Source organism: Ranitomeya imitator, chromosome 3 (assembly GCF_032444005.1).
Source record: "Ranitomeya imitator isolate aRanImi1 chromosome 3, aRanImi1.pri, whole genome shotgun sequence".
In the NCBI taxonomy this organism is placed as follows: Eukaryota; Metazoa; Chordata; class Amphibia; order Anura; family Dendrobatidae; genus Ranitomeya; species Ranitomeya imitator.
In genome coordinates, this window is record NC_091284.1 from 717,760,782 (window position 1) to 717,778,194 (window position 17,413).

Below are 17,413 nucleotides of genomic sequence, written 5' to 3' on the forward strand. Positions count from 1 at the left end.
TATACTACGTGGGCTTTGTTATATATTACTTGGGCTGTATTATATACTACATACATATTCTAGGGTACTCGATGCGTTACAATCTGGCCAACATCTAGTAAATCTTATTCACGCAGCGTTTCACAGTTGAAATCAAAATGGCAAAATACTAGGCAGAAACGTGTTAACGCTGTGATAAAGTGCATAGTGCTAATAAGGTGATACATATAGTGCTTACTCATGTGGGTATGGTGCCCGCTGAGTATGTAGCTCCAACACACGTTTCGCAATATTTGCTTCTTCGGGAGGCTTGTGTACTGCTGCTTCAGATTGTTGTGTCATCACTAGTGTTGAGCATTCCAATACTGCAAGTATCGGGTATCGGCCGATATTCGCTGTATCGGAATTCCGATATCGAGTTCCGATATTTTTGCGATATCGGAATTCGGAAGTTCCTATAGTGCAATTATGCAGTATAATGAAGTGTGGGCAGTGCGTGGGCGGAGACTGGGTGTGTGTGTGCGGGCGGTGTCTGTGCGTGACCGTGGGGCTCTCTGCGTGTGTGCCGGGGTTCTGTGCGGTGTGCGTGGTCTCTGTGCGGTATGCGGGGTCTCTGTGCGGCTTGCGGGGTGTCTCTGCGGCAGGCGGGGTGTCTCTGCGGCGGGCTTGGTCTCTGTGCGGCAGGCGTGGTCTCTGTGCGGCGTGCGGGGTCTCTGCGGGGCGTGCGGCGTGTCTCTGTGCAGGGTGTCTCAGTGCGGGCATCGTCCGATGGGACTACAAGTCCCATCGGACGATGCCTACTACACTGACAGTGATTGACACATTAGCCAATGATGGGACAGTAGTAGTCCCATCATCCGGCTAATGTGTTGAATGAAAAAAAAAATACTCCATACATACTCCATACAGTACATACATGACATACAGTACATTAAACATAGAGTTCATACTCACCATTCATCATTTTGATCCCCGAAGCCAGTGTCATCTGTAAAAAAGGTGAAAAAAACAAACAACCAATATACTCCCTGTCCGCAGAAATCCACGTGTGTCCCACGACGATCTCCTGTGGAGAACAGCAGCAACAGCTGTTGCAACCGCTCTCCAGGGGTCCCAGAAATACAATGACGGGAGGAAGGGATTCCTCCGCCGCTGTAAAAAAAATAATCCCTAGCCTCACTTATGGCATTGCTGCATGAGAAATTTTCCCACGCAGCAATTGCCATAAAGTAAGACTTTGAACTTTAGTAACCTCAGTGATGCACTGCAGGAGCCATTGTCTCCTGTCAGTGTGTCACTGAGGGTCCTATAGAGCAGTGACATCACCCGATGTCACTGTTCTATAGGGGAGATCGTCGTGGGACACTCGTTATTAATTTGACTATTTTCTCACAGGGGCGTAGGAATACAGTGTGAGGAATACATTGTGGAAGGATACCTTCCATCATTGTATTCCTGGAGCCCCTGGAGAGCAGTCACATCTGCTGATGCTCCTGCTCTCCACAAGAGATGGTCGTGGGACACTCGTTTTAATTGGATTTCTGCGGATCAGGGAGTATAGTGTTTGTTTATTATTTTAATATTTTTTAGAGGTGACAATGGCTTCGGGGAACAAAGTGACAAGTGACGGTGAGTATGTACTCTATGTTATATGTACTGTATGTCTGTATGTATGTATGTATGTACTGTATGTATGTACTGCATGTCGCATGTCCCATGTCGCATGTTGTCGCATGTCCCATGACGCATGTCCCATGTCGTCGCATGTGTCATGTCGCATGGTGCATGTTGTCGCATGGTGCATGTCGTTGCGTGGTGCATGTCGTCGCATGGTGCATGTCACAAGTCGTCGCATGGTGCATGTCGCATGTCGTCGCATGGTGCATGAATCATGTCGCTGCATGGTGCATGTCGTTGCATGGTGCATGTCACATGTCGCCGCATGGTGCATGTCACATGTCGTCGCATGGTGCATGTCGCATGTTGTCGCATGGTGCATGTCGCATGTCGTCACATGGTGCATGTCACATGTCGTCGCATGGTGCATATCAAATGTTGTTGTTGCATGGTGCATGTCGTCGCATGGTGCATGTCACATGTCGTTGCATGGTGCATGTCACATGTCGTCGCATGGTGCATGTCGTCACATGGTGCATGTTACATGTCGTCACATGGTGCATGTCACATGTCGCCGCATTGTGCATGTCGCCGCATTGTGCATGTCGCATGGTGCATGTTGTCGCATGGTGCATGTCACATGTCGTCGCATGGTGCATGTCGTATGTCGCATGGTGCATGTCACATGTTGTCACATGGTGCATGTCATCGCTTGTTGACGCATGGTGCATGTCATATATTGCATGTCGCCGCATGGTGCATGTGTTGCATGTTGTCACATGTTGCATGATGTCACATGTCACATAGTGTGTGTTGTATGTATGTATGTATGTACTGTATATGTATTTTTTTTTTACATTCAACACATTAGCCGGATGATGGGACTACTACTGTACCATCATTGGCTAATGTGTCACTCACTGTCACTGTAGCAAGCAGAGCCCGATGGGACTTGTAGTCCCATCGGACGATGCCAGCACACACACACACATGACCACCCCCCGCAGCAGACCCCAGCGCCGGCCTGCACATACCAGGCCCGCACATACCGGCGCTGGCAAGCAGACCCCCAGCGCAGACCCCCGGCAGCGGCATGCAGACCCCCGGCGTCCGCACAATCATCCCTGTTCCCTGCCTAGCCCCGCTTGCCCCCCATTATCATAAAGTACAATATATAATGAAAAAAAACCTCAAAACCAGTGGTAGCCATTGAAGTGTTCCAGAGTTATTATTGCATAAAGTGACACTGGTCAGAATTATAAAATTTGCCCTGGTCATGAAGGTGGTGAAAGGGTTAAAGTGTTAAGAAAGCGCAAAGTCAAGATGTTTCACTGTGTTCACAAAATGCATTTTTTTTTCTGTAGGCAAAAGCTGCGCTTTTGGCAGTAAAGGAGCTGCTTACAAAAAAGCAGGTTTTGCTGCGTTAGGCTACTTTCACACTGGCGTTTTTTGCCATCCGTCGTTTTGAGCAAAAAACGGATCCTGCAAATGTGCTCGCAGGATGTGTTTTTTGCCCATAGACTTTTATTGACGGATCGCTACAGATGGCCACACGTCGCGTCCGTCGTGCACTGGATCCGTCGGGCTTTGGCAGACCGTCGGCACGAAAAAACGTTCAAGTGAACTTTTTTTGTACGTCGGATCCGCCATTTCTGACCGCGCATGCGCGTCCGGAACTCCGCCCCCTCCTCCCCGGACTTTACCATGGGCAGCGGATGTGTTGAAAAACTGCATCCGCTGCCCACGTCGTGCACAAATTTCACAACGTGCGTCGGTACGTTGGGTCGACGCATGGCGACGGCTCCGTACAGACGGAAATGTGAAAGAAGCCTTATGTGTTGCCTTTTTTGCTGCTTTTTATCAGGTACATGTGTCTCTTGTGCATGATAAATGCAACTTCCTGAGGTTTTTGCACCAAAAATGCAGCATAATCTGATACCTGCATTTTTGCACTTACCCATCACTTTCTGTGGATGAAAAAACGCTGCAAAAATGCTGAAAAAGCACTGAAAGCAGTGATGTGCTACAGTTTTCCAATTCAGTAAGACAAAAAACCCAATGTGTGTGTGAGATTTCTGAAATCTCATAGCCTTTGCTGGTACTGTAAAATGCAGCTTAAAATTTGCATTAAAAAAGCAGCAAAAAACGCAGCATTTGTACATCGCCTTAGTGGGGGTTGTCCAATGGCACCAAACCCCTTAAATGTGGGAATTTTTTTTTTAGTTTTTCCCCCTGAACCATTGATTTTAAACCACCTGGTAGAAAAAGAAACCGTACGTCACTTCTCCATACACGGTCATACATAGGGCTGCAAAAACAAAAAATAAATCCTAGAGGGAAAGCGCCTCAACACTGAGCGGTTCCTAAAGTTGTTTCCAAACTCGTTCCTACAGTCTATGAAAACCTCCCATGTGAACAGAGCCCGGTGATAACTTAGGCCAGAAGTGAGGAAGTGTATCACCATGTAAACCGCAATATGGCAGTGTCATACATTTGTGCACTGTGCGCCATGTCTGACACATGCACAGGAAATCACTTTATGGATGGAACCAGTATGTGTTTGACAGTAATATGGAGCGTTCAGCAGTCAGGACGCGGTGACCGGACGCCGCCATTTTCGGCCATCTTGCGCCGCCATGACAGGGTATTTTGGCGCCACTGGCTGCGGTGATTACAGGGCGTGGCCTCCTCCTCAGCGGCGCCTTATAGTGAGTGGGCGGGGCGCTGCTGGAGAACCGCGGCGGACACTGAGAAGACCGGACGTGTGACAGGAGAGCGGTAATGGCGGCTCTGGGCTGGGGAGGGGCTCACTGTAGGCGGCCTGCTGGTCATTATAGGGCTGGGGAGGGACACACTGTAGGCGGCCTGCTGGTCATTATAGGGCTGGGGAGGGACACACTGTAGGCGGTCTGCTGGTTATTATAGGGATAGGGAGGGGCTCACTGTAGGCGGCCTGCTGGTCATTATAGGGCTGGGGAGGGACACACTGTAGGCGGCCTGCTGGTCATTATAGGGCTGGGGAGGGACACACTGTAGGCGGTCTGCTGGTCATTATAGGGCTGGGGAGGGACACACTGTAGGCGGTCTGCTGGTCATTATAGGGCTGGGGAGGGACACACTGTAGGCGGCCTGCTGGTCATTATAGGGCTGGGGAGGGACACACTGTAGGCGGTCTGCTGGTCATTATAGGGCTGGGGAGGGACACACTGTAGGCGGCCTGCTGGTCATTATAGGGCTGGGGAGGGACACACTGTAGGCGGTCTGCTGGTCATTATAGGGCTGGGGAGGGACACTGTAGGCGGTCTGCTGGTCATTATAGGGCTGGGGAGGGACACACTGTAGGCGGTCTGCTGGTCATTATAGGGCTGGGGAGGGTCACACTGTAGGCGGCCTGCTGGTCATTATAGGGCTGGGGAGGGACACACTGTAGGCGGCCTGCTGGTCATTATAGGGCTGGGGAGGGGCTCACTGTAGGCGGTCTGCTGGTCATTATAGGGCTGGGGAGGGACACACTGTAGGTGGTCTGCTGGTCATTATAGGGCTGGGGAGGGACACACTGTAGGCGGTCTGCTGGTCATTATAGGGCTGGGGAGGGACACACTGTAGGCGGCCTGCTGGTCATTATAGGGCTGGGGAGGGACACACTGTAGGCGGCCTGCTGGTTATTATAGGGATAGGGAGGGACTCACTGTAGGCGGCCTGCTGGTTATTATAGGGCTGGGGAGGGGCTCACTGTAGGCGGCCTGCTGGTCATTATAGGGCTGGGGAGGGACACACTGTAGGTGGTCTGCTGGTCATTATAGGGCTGGGGAGGGGCTCACTGTAGGTGGTCTGCTGGTCATTATAGGGCTGGGGAGGGACACACTGTAGGTGGTCTGCTGGTCATTATAGGGCTGGGGAGGGACACACTGTAGGTGGTCTGCTGGTCATTATAGGGCTGGGGAGGGACACACTGTAGGCGGCCTGCTGGTCATTATAGGGCTGGGGAGGGACACACTGTAGGCGGCCTGCTGGTCATTATAGGGCTGGGGAGGGACACACTGTAGGCGGTCTGCTGGTCATTATAGGGCTGGGGAGGGACTCACTGTAGGCGGCCTGCTGGTTATTATAGGGCTGGGGAGGGACACACTGTAGGTGGTCTGCTGGTCATTATAGGGCTGGGGAGGGACTCACTGTAGGCGGCCTGCTGGTCATTATAGGGCTGGGGAGGGACACGCTGTAGACGGCCTGCTGGTCATTATAGGGCTGGGGAGGGACACATTGTAGGCGGCCTGCTGGTTATTATAGGGCTGGGGAGGGATACATTGGAGTGGGCTGTGTAATTTGGCTTTGTCAAGCTGTAAGGGTATGTGCACACGTCAGGTTTTTTTCCTGACAAAATCCTGAGAATTCTGCCAGAAATTCGCGTTTTTTTCCGCGCGGAATTTGCACGGATTTTTTGCGGATTTTTAGCGTTTTTCTTTTTCTTCCGGAATGTCATTTTTGCTATGAAATCCGCAAAAAGAATGAGCATGTCCGTTCTTTTTGCGAAATGCGTTTTTTTTGCGGAAAAAAACGCTAACATATGCACAAAAAATGCGGGATGCATAATGTTAGCGTTTTTTTACCGTTTTCATAGCGAAATTCCGCAAAAAAACGCTAAAAATCCGGACGTGTGCACATACCCTAAAGCTATATCCCCCCCCCCTCCCCTCCCCCAAATAAAAAAAAAAAAAAATAATGTTGCCTCTGGCTGATGACAAGGTGTATTGTATGGGGGAAAGAGCAGGAGGTCGGTTATTACAGGTGCATGCCTCAGTACTGCTGCCACTCATCTTTCCTGCCTTCTCGCCATAGAGGAGATGGATACTTTAAACTTCCAATGGTTGATCCTTTTTATGTAGATAAACAACTCTCAGAGGAGTCTGTAAGTGGCCCCTTCATAGAGGACACGGGGACTCTCGGCTGAGCTAGGGGGGAGTGAGGGAAGATCTGTCGGCTGGACAGACAATCTTGTTTGGTGGTCTAGTCTTTGCTTACACTTGTGCTAGATTATTTCCGTTTATTTTTTTGAGAAACTGAAATGGTAATCATGCGAAAAGGATCCAATGAATCCCTCAGTGATAATGGTGTCCATCTGGGTCCTGTTGTGAGACCATCTTTTAGAACCAAAGCACACGCTGCGAGCAGGACTTTTTGCCTAAAATGAATCTCTTGTCTGTTTCTAAAGGTACCGTCACACTTAGCGACGCTGCAGCGATACCGACAACGATCCGGATCACTGCAGCGTCGCTGTTTGGTCGCTGGAGAGCTGTCACACAGACAGCTCTCTCCAGCGACCAATGATCAGGGGAAAGACTTCGGCATCGTTGAAACTGTCTTCAACGATGCCGAAGTCCCCGGGTAACCAGGGTAAACATCGGGTTACTAAGCGCAGGGCCGCGTTTAGTAACCCGATGTTTACCCTGGTTACCATCGTTAGAGGAAAAAAAACAAACGCTACATACTTACCTACCGCTGTCTGTCCCCGGCGCTGTGCTTCTCTGTACTGGCTGTGAGCACAGCGGCCGGAAAGCAGAGCGGTGACGTCACTGCTGTGCTCTGCTTTCCGGCTGCCCGCCGCTCACAGCCAGAGCAGAGAAGCACAGCGCCGGGGACAGACAGCGGTAGGTAAGTATGTAGCGTTTGTTTTTTTTACTTTAACGATGGTAACCAGGGTAAACATCGGGTTACTAAGCGCGGCCCTGTGCTTAGTAACCCGATGTTTACCCTGGTTACCAGCGAAGACATCGCTGAGTCGGCGTCACACACGCCGATTCAGCGATGTCAGCGGGACCTCAACGATCAAAAAATGGCCCAGGCCATTCCGACACTACCAGCGATCTCACAGCAGGGGCCTGATCGCTGCTACGTGTCACACATAGCGAGATCGCTACTGAGGTCGCTGTTGCGTCACAAAACTTGTGACTCAGCAGCGATCTTGCTATGTGTGACGGGGCCTTAAGAAATGGAATAGAAAAATGTAATCTCAAGTAACCTGAGCCACACTGCTAGGGCTGAGCAAAACCTCATAATAAAATCTTGAATTACTTTTTCACATTTTTTTTTCCCCCTTTTCTGTACTTGGTCTACACAAGCTTTACATACTAATCACTTTTGTAATTCGTTTTACTGCTCAATATCGTACACTTCTCACTAAATGTCTTTTTATTTTTTCTCTACTTCACAACCACTGTTTCTTTTGAGAGGAGTCTCAGACAGGATGTCACAGGAGGCTGGGGCTGCACTTACTCCATTCAGCATGTATTGTCCCTCCTGGAACAGGATGTCATGGGACAGCACTACAGTTAGTTTTTTGCATTGCCTCCCTCTGAAGATGTTTTGGATCCTGGATGATTGGTGCTGTGGGAGATGAGTTCAGCGCCTTTTGGCCGGGATCACACTTGTGAGAAACTTGCATGAGTCTTGCATCTGAATACACGGCACTGCCGCCGGAACTTGGACCGGAGTGTGTGGCTGCATAGAAATACATGCGGTCCCGAGTTCCGGCTGCAGTGCCGCGTATTTAGAGGCGAGACTCTTGTGAGTTTCTCCCACTTGTGATCCCTGCCTTACTCTGCTTCTACCGCCGCCATAGCTTCTGTGAAAGATGTTAGTGTGCTTCTAGCACTGCCCTCAAACATGCCGCCATAGCTTCTTTAAAACATATTGTAGGGTGGAGGTGGAATCGGTGAGTGACAAGTGCCGTCCCACAGTTTCTAGCACTGCCCTCAAACACTTTTTATTTATTTTATTTTTTTTAATTTACTTGAGTTTTTAGTTCCCCTTATGGGACTTAGACTACTTTCACAATTCCGTCTTTTTGCCTCCGTCGTTATGGCAAAATGTGCCCACAGGATCTGTTTTTTTGCTATACACTTTATTGGACGACGGATTGCGACGGATGGCCACACGTCGCATCCGTCATGCGACGGATGCGTCGTGTTTTAGCAGTCTGTCCTGACAAAAAAAGTTCAATGTAACATTTTTTTGTCTGTCCGGATCTGCCATTTCCGACCGCGCATGCGCGACTGGAACTCTGCCCCCCTCCTACCCGCTCATCACAATGGGCAGCGGACGCTTTGTAAAACTGCATCCACTGCTCACGTGCTAAATTTTGCACAACGTCCGTCGGGCCGACGGTTTGCGACTGCCCTGTACCGACGGATGTGTGGGAGCCTTAAAGGGAACCTGTCAGCAGGATTGTGCACAGTAACCTACAGTCAGGTTGGCCCCGTTAAACTGAATAAAATGATACCTTGGTTGATGAAATCCGTCTTTATTTTCATTTTTGTTAGAGATTCTCGTGCCCTAAGGCAAATATATAAGTACATAGTGAAGAAAAAAAAAAACCCGCTTCTGCAAAAGCGATGAAGTGCACACTAAACATGCGATTATGCTGCAGCACAGGTGCCACGGCTGGTACCTGACTGCAGAGGCTTTTTTCTTTTCTTTCACTATGCACATATATTCATTATGCAAGCTAGGGGGCAGGTGTGTGAGGGATCAATGACATGTCAGCAGTCTGCATTATGAATATATAATCAGAGCTCCACATACACTAACCCCACCTTAGGGCACGAGCATAGTATTAACACAAAACTGAAAATAAAGAATAAAGATTAAGAAACAGTGACAAGACGGATTTCATCATAGCGATGACCTGACACTGTAGGTTACTGTGCACAATCCTGCTGACAGGTTCCCTTTAACGTACGATCTGATTTTTTTTTTTTATGCTGTGTTCTGTAATACTGCAGTGCATAGAGAAAAAAATTGAGTCAGGCATGATGCTCAGCCTCTGGCTGGGCATGACAGAAGTACCAAGGTGGCAGGGATGGCGTCCTCCAGCAGGTCCCTGGCTCATTGTACCCCATAAATGTTCCATAATTGCTTTGTTGGAGGCAAATGTGAGCCTGTGCGCAGCCAATAAAATGTTACTTTCAGAATTGATAGTTCATAGGATTTTAGACCAATCCTGTTAGATACCAGCTATATAATCTAGCCTGGATCTGGTGTGTGGATTGATCTCTGGTCATAAGCCTCTTCCACTCGCTGTAACTCTCAATAGTCAAATCTTCATGATTTTGCATTAATGGGTTAAAGCACAGGCGGTTTGGTGCCACGCATTGGTAATGGACACTAGCCGTCTTTGTGTTGTCGCACTATATATTAATAGTATTTTATGTTTCTCAGTTTTGGGGAGATGATCGATCTTTACAATTGATTTGGTATGGCTTAAACATGCTTTGCAGAATGCCCTGTACTGCTCATATTTTATATCACATTGACATTGGTTTTCTTTTTGCAGATTGAACTATGGATTACATAACCTGTCCATATAACCCTGAGCACAAAGTCCGTGGGACTGAGATGGGGATGCATCTTAGGGACTGTGAGGTAGTACACATTCTTGTTAACACCTTTGTAGGGATGCAGCAAGTTTTAAGGCCCATTTAGATGGGTTCATAGTTGGGAGCTAAGTGTTCAGACTCTCGGCCTGTATATCCAGCATTCTGTTGTGAACAGGGTATGTGCTGCCAGTAACCTGATGTGACTTACACTGGGGTTTTATAGATGAATCAGACTTTAAGAGGAACCTGTCAGTCAGTGCCAGGTCGTGGTTACTATCGCTACTTTGCTCTGACGGTGACTGAATCCACACCACTATTGCTGTAAGAGCTCACGCTTACCAACGTAAATAAAATGAGTTCGATGTTCCTGAAAAGAAGGGCAAGTGTCATACAGTTTTTAACTTCTCATTCGTATGACATGCATATTCAATGTATTTTTAAAGCGAACCTGTGATCATGATTTTGCTAAGTAAACTACAGGCATTGTCGGGCTGGCGCTGGTACATTAATTAAAATGATATCTGGGATGAAGAAATCAGTCTTGTGGTTTAATGTGTTTGCAGTTTTGAGTTACCGTATATAGTCGTTTATAAGCCGACCCCCCCCCCCCCCACCCCCCTAATTTTGCCACAAAAAACTGGGAAAACTTAATGACTCGAGTATAAGCCTAGGGTGGGAAATGCAGCTACTGGTAAATGTCAAAAGTAAAAATAGATACCAGTAAAATTAATTAAGACATCAGTAGGTTAAGTGTTTTTGAATATCCATATTGAATCAGGAGCCCCATATAATGCTCCATACAGTTTATGATGGCCCCATAAGATGCTCCATATTAAAATATGCCCCATATAATCATGCATAAAGGTTAATAATGGCCCCATAAGATGCTCCATAGACACATTTGCCCAATATAATGCTCCATAAAGATATTTGTCCCATAAGATACTCCATACAGACATTTGCCCCATATTGTGCTGCAAAACGTTGATTATGGCCCCATAAGATGCTCCATACAGACACTTGCCCCACTTGCTGTTGCTGCGATTAAAAAAAAAAAAAAAATCACATACCTCTGCGTCACTCAGGCCCCCGACACTTTCAGTATTCACCTGCTCCATGTTCCGGCGCCGCTCCATCTTCAGCATCTTCTGCACTGACGTGGGAGGTGGAGCCTCATATTCATTACTGTTATGAGCGGTACCATGTGACCGCTCAGTACAGAAACAAGCTGGGGCGCCGGGCAGCCAGGGACCTGCAGGGACCACGCCAGGAGCAGGTGAGTATAATTAGACATCCCCCCCTCTCCTGCCGACCCCTGGGTATGACTCGAGTATAAGCTGAGAGGGGGACTTTCAGCCCAAAAAATGGGCTGAAAATCTCAGCTTATACTCGAGTATATACGGTAATAAAATTCTCGTTCTGGATTGGGCCTGTGGGCACGGCTTTTTTGTGCTCTGGCCTCATTGTCATCCTTAGTGGCTTAAATGACAGATCACTGAACGTTCAGTGACCGGCCTCCTACTTTAAATACTATGCCTGCGCATTTAATACTGTGATATAAAAATAATTGGCTTCAACGAAATGGCTGCGCATGTGCGGTAGCATCTATCGGCAAGTCATTTTTTTTTTTTTTCAATCTGCGCATGCGCCACCCGCCAGTGTGGGAGTACGAACAAGAAGAGGAAATTAATGCCTCTGACCATAGTAACGCTCACGCACTGGTCATCTGAAAACAGTGAGCAGCGCATGCACAGATTGAGAGAATTGCTTGCCGATAGATGCTACTGCTTAGGCTGCCGTCACACTCGCAGTATTTGGTCAGTATTTTACATCAGTATTTGCAAGCAAAAACTAGGAGTGGGTGATAAATACAGAAGTGGTGCATATGTTTCTATTATACTTTTCCTCTAATTGTAAATACTGACCAAATACTGCTAGTGTGATGGCAGCCTTATGCGTCACGGCGCCACTTTGTTAGAGCTAGATTATTTTATTTTTTTTGAATGCCACTGTACTAAACGCGCATGGGCAGTAATTAAAGTAGAAGGCCGGTCACTGAAGTTTGACTGACCAGTCAATTAAGCCCATAGGAATGATGATGAGGCCAGACCACTCAAAAAAGCCCACCCTGAATTATTCTATACAGGATTTCAAATAGGAGGCAAGTCATTGAAGGATTAGTGACCGGTCAGGTAAACCCATAAGGATGAATAGCTGAACAGAGCACATAATAAAGCCCCCCTCTGGAGCACGAAAATCTTATTAACTGAAAACTACAAATACAAATTAACCCTTTCACGCTGCAGCCCTTTATGCATTTGTGTTTTTGCTTCCCTTCATCCCAGAGCCATAATTTTTTTTATTTTTACATCAATGTGGCCATGTGAGGGCTTGTTTTTAGCAGGACGAGTTGTACTGTTGAACGACACCATTGGTTTTACCATATCGTGTGCTCAAATGGGAAAAAATTCCAAGTGCGGTGAAATTGCAAAAAAGTGCAATACCATGTTCACCAAATGCTAAAACTGACCTGCCATTATGATTCTCCAGGTCATTACGAGTTGTTAGATACCAAATATGCATAGTTTTTATTTTTATTATTTAAATGGTAAAAAAAAATCCAGTTTGTTTAAAAAAAAATTGCGTTATTTTCTGAGATATCTCCATTTTTTTTGTTATCTGGGGCTGGGTGAGGGCTTATTTTTGGGCGTTTAGCTGATCAGTATTCCACCCGCAGCTGTTAAGGGCAGATGTCAGCTGTTCAATGCCCGAGCCCACATCAAACACAACATGCGGCGTATGTCATGAAGGCGTTAAACAGCCACAAGATGGATTTAATCAACCAATGTATTTTAATCAGTATAGTGGCGCCATTCTGGCAAGGCCTGTAGTTTTCTTCGCAAAATCCTGATGACAGGTTCTCTTAAATATTAGCTCACAGCTGTCTACTTAGCCTTTACTGGTTATTAACAAGGAGTGACTACCCCCTCACCCCCTCCAAAAAAAACAACCACAAAAACTATGTGGGTTCCCCCGTCATTAATCAGCAAAGGCTAGGCTGGCAGCTGCGGGCTGATACTGATAATAAAAAGGTCCATGGATATTGACCCCCTCCTAGACTAAGAACATCAGCAATCCGCCGCCCCAGAAATTGCCCATCCATTAGATGCGCCAATTCTGGCTCTTGGCCTCCACTATTCCCACTTACCCTGCGACGGTGGCAAGTGGGGTAATAGTATTGGGGTTGATGTCAGCTAAGATCAAACCCAAATTTGGGATTCTAAATAAAACAAAGGAAAAATACACATTTGGTATCGCCACGTTCAGAAACGCCCAATCCATCAATAGAATACAATGAATCATATCTACACCAAAATGATATAAAAAAAATTGTCAGCTTGGCACGCAAAGTAAGCCCTCACACAGCCAAATTTTATATATATGTGTATATATATGTATATATGTGTATATACACACACGCTGGGAGCGTCACTCTGTCCGAAGCCTTTATAGACTGCGCAGGCGCAAGCGCCGGCGCAGTCTGGGCCTCAGAGTGACGCTCCCGGGAGATCGCGGTATGCGTTCACACTGAACGCACACTGCGATCTCCAACAGAGAAGCAGGGACCGCCAGGAGGGTGAGTATCGGCCATAGTCACCTGTCCTCCGTTCCAACACTGAGCGCCGCCATCTTCCCGGTCTTCGGCCTGTGACCTTCAGTTCAGAGGGCGCGATGACGCGCTTAATGCACACCGGCGCCGCCCTCTGACTGAACAGTCACAGCCAGGAGACCGGGAAGATGGCGGCGCGCAGCGCTGGAATGGGACAGACAGGTGAGTATAGTAAGTGCTGGGGGGCCTGAGCTGGCGGCGATACCGGCATCTGACCACCACAGCGCGCCGGTGTCCCCGCCTGCTCAGGCCCCCGGATGGGTGCAGCACATGACAGGATGGGGACGCAGGATGGGTGCAGCACATGACAGGATGGGGACGCAGGATGGGTGCAGCACATGACAGGATGGGGACGCAGGATGGGTGCAGCACATGACAGGATGGAGCAGCATGACAGGATGGGGCGCAGGATGGGTGCAGCACATGACAGGATGGGGACGCAGGATGGGTGCAGCACATGACAGGATGGGGACGCAGGATGGGTGCAGCACATACCAGGATGGGGACGCAGGATGGGTGCAGCGCATACCAGGATGGGGACGCAGGATGGGTGCAGCACATGACAGGATGGGGACGCAGGATGGGTGCAGCACATGACAGGATGGGGACGCAGGATGGGTGCAGCACATGACAGGATGGAGCAGCATGACGGGATGGGGTGCAGCGCATGACAGGATGGGGACACAGGATGGGTGCAGCACACGACAGGATGGGGACACAGGATGGGTGCAGCACACGACAGGATGGGGACGCAGGATGGGTGCAGCACATGACAGGATGGGGACGCAGGATGGGTGCAGCACATGACAGGATGGGGCGCAGGATGGGTGCAGCACATGACAGGATGGGGACGCAGGATGGGTGCAGCACATGACGGGATGGGGACGCAGGATGGGTGCAGCACATACCGGGATGGGGACGCAGGATGGGTGCAGCACATACCGGGATGGGGACGCAGGATGGGTGCAGCACATGACAGGATGGGGACGCAGGATGGGTGCAGCACATGACAGGATGGGGACGCAGGATGGGTGCAGCACATGACAGGATGGAGCAGCATGACGGGATGGGGTGCAGCGCATGACAGGATGGGGACACAGGATGGGTGCAGCACACGACAGGATGGGGACGCAGGATGGGTGCAGCACATGTCAGGATGGGGCGCAGGATGGGTGCAGCACATGACAGGATGGGGACGCAGGATGGGTGCAGCACATGACAGGATGGGGGTGCAGGATGGGTGCAGCACATGACAGGATGGGGACGCAGGATGGGTGCAGCACATGACAGGATGGGGACGCAGGATGGGTGCAGCACATGACAGGATGGGGACGCAGGATGGGTGCAGCACATGACAGGATGGGGACGCAGGATGGGTGCAGCACATGACAGGATGGGGACGCAGGATGGGTGCAGCACATGACAGGATGGGGACGCAGGATGGGTGCAGCACATGACAGGATGGGGACGCAGGATGGGTGCAGCACATGACAGGATGGGGACGCAGGATGGGTGCAGCACATGACAGGATGGGGACGCAGGATGGGTGCAGCACATGACAGGATGGGGACGCAGGATGGGTGCAGCACATGACAGGATGGGGACGCAGGATGGGTGCAGCACATGACAGGATGGGGACGCAGGATGGGTGCAGCACATGACAGGATGGAGCAGCATGACAGGATGGGGCGCAGGATGGGTGCAGCACATACCAGGATGGAGACAATATACCAATATAAATGCTCGCCACCCGGGCGTAGAACGGGTTCAATAGCTAGTAGATAGATAGATAGATGGATAGATAGATAGATTTCCCTAGTGACCTGGAGAATCATAATGGCAGGACAGTTTTAGCATTTGGTGAACATGGTAAAAGCAAAACCCAGAGAGACAATTGTGGAATTATACTTTTCTGTCGCTTCATTTGGGGAACACAGGAAACCATGGTGGTATGCTGCTGCCACTTGGAAGCTGACACAATGTACAAAAAAGTTAGCTCCTCAGCAGTGATAAAATGTTGGCTCGTATCAGATAAGCATTTTTGTTACACAGAGCGGGGCCACGGTCCTGCAATGTGTAACACAAGGAATCAGAAGATCGCTGAAGAAGTGTTGTTAAAGGGACTGTCACCCCCTCCAGCCGTTAGAAACTAAAAGAGCCACCTTGTGCAGCAGTAATGCTGCATTCTGACAAGGTGGCTCTTTTAGTTATTGGTGCAGTCAAAGCAGAAATAAAGCGTTTTATAATTTCGCAAAAATACCTGTCTTTAGTCCTGGAGGCAGTTCTTAAACCCCCCTGCTGCACACGCCACACTACCGTCACTCAAGGCCCCTCCGCGCTGTATTCAAATCAAATCCGGCACCTGCGCTGTTTTGTTCTGCCTGGGGCAGGTGCAGTGAGCGCTGCCCGTCTGACCTCAGATGCAGTCTTGCAGACTGCGCCTGTGCGGCCACCCAGCTTATGAATCCCAGCCCCGCAGTGTTATGCATGTTTGAACAGGTGAACCAGAGCATCATTAGTTATCAGCAGCACATGTTCTATTTACACAACACAATGTGCTGATGAACTATATTTTCTAAGTTTGCTTAGAAATAATTGCACCCAATGAGCATTTTGCTCCTACATGGTGTTTTCTGCTCTGTTTTGTAAAGCAATTAATGCCTACACAAGAGCTGTCTGGCGTTTGACCACAAGTATGCGATTTGCAGGCACACAGTCAAGTGACTAGAAGTGCGCAGCCTCTCTGAATATAAGTGTATTGAGCAAGGCCTGATGCGTCTAGTTGGAATGTGACCGGAAATATGCATATCACAAACCTGTAGTCACATGACTGTCTGCTTCCAGCACTGGAGAATCTTTACAATGCGCACTGTGAGGATGCACAAGTCTGCAGTCACTTAGTGACTGTGGACTTGTACCCATATTCCAGACAGCCCCGTATATTTAACAGGATGGATAGTGTTCCCAATTGTCAGATGCAATCTTCAAAAGTTGTGATCATCCACTTCTTGTCCGAGTTTTGTAATCTTTTCAGTCACTTTGCAGTTGCTTTAAAGAATAAATTATATATTGGTCAATATTGCGTCTACTGTAGATACTTAGTTTCAGTATCTTTATTTTAGAGCTTTGTAACCGTAAAGTCTTCAAATAATCCGCAAACCAAGCAGAAGACAAAATGGGTTGCCATTTCTTTGAAAAGGGAAAAAGAGGAGGAACAAAGGAGGTTGGAACGGGATATAGAATCATTTGGTAAGTCTCCACAGTAAGTGAGTTTTGATTCACACTTGTATTGGACTCCAGGTTTTTTTTATTTCATTTTTTATTTTTTTTTTTTTTGCTTTAGAAATATTTATTGTGTTCTGACTATCTAGTGTACCATTTTTTTTCTTCTCTATCTCTACTACATAAAACTCAAGAGAGGACGGTGCACGTCAGCCAACAGAGTACCCCTGTTGAATCACTTCACCTTCACATAGAAGCACAACTTTCCTTCTGGCTAGTCTGTGACCTGTGCTGATTGCAGAAGTCTGCACACCCCACGGGAGCTTCCACCTCACAAAATGTGTTTTCCCCCCCACCCCCCACCCCACACTGGGCTGTAGCGCTCTTGTTGGTGGCTGAGCTTCCAAAGGTGTTCCAGTCCCTAGTTAATGTCATGAAGCATCTGCCTATTATTCTGCATCTGGTACTGTACTTTTGACCACTTCATAAGGGAAATTCAGACTCGCCAGCCACCCCACTCCAACACTGCTGATTGCATTCTCTCTTCACCTCT

At 48.5% G+C, this 17,413-nt stretch overlaps 1 protein-coding gene across 1 annotated transcript in view; it reads left to right on the plus strand.

Moving 5' to 3' along the window:
* Positions 1-4,328: 4,328 nt before the first annotated feature.
* Positions 4,329-17,413, plus strand: part of LOC138670923 (gametocyte-specific factor 1-like) — a 130,917-nt gene continuing 117,832 nt past the window's right edge. The window contains exons 1-3 of the mRNA XM_069758711.1: positions 4,329-4,374; positions 9,926-10,014; positions 16,761-16,887. Coding sequence (XP_069614812.1) covers positions 9,934-10,014; positions 16,761-16,887 — 208 coding nt within the window. The 5' untranslated portion in view covers positions 4,329-4,374; positions 9,926-9,933. The remainder of the gene's footprint in view (positions 4,375-9,925; positions 10,015-16,760; positions 16,888-17,413) is intronic.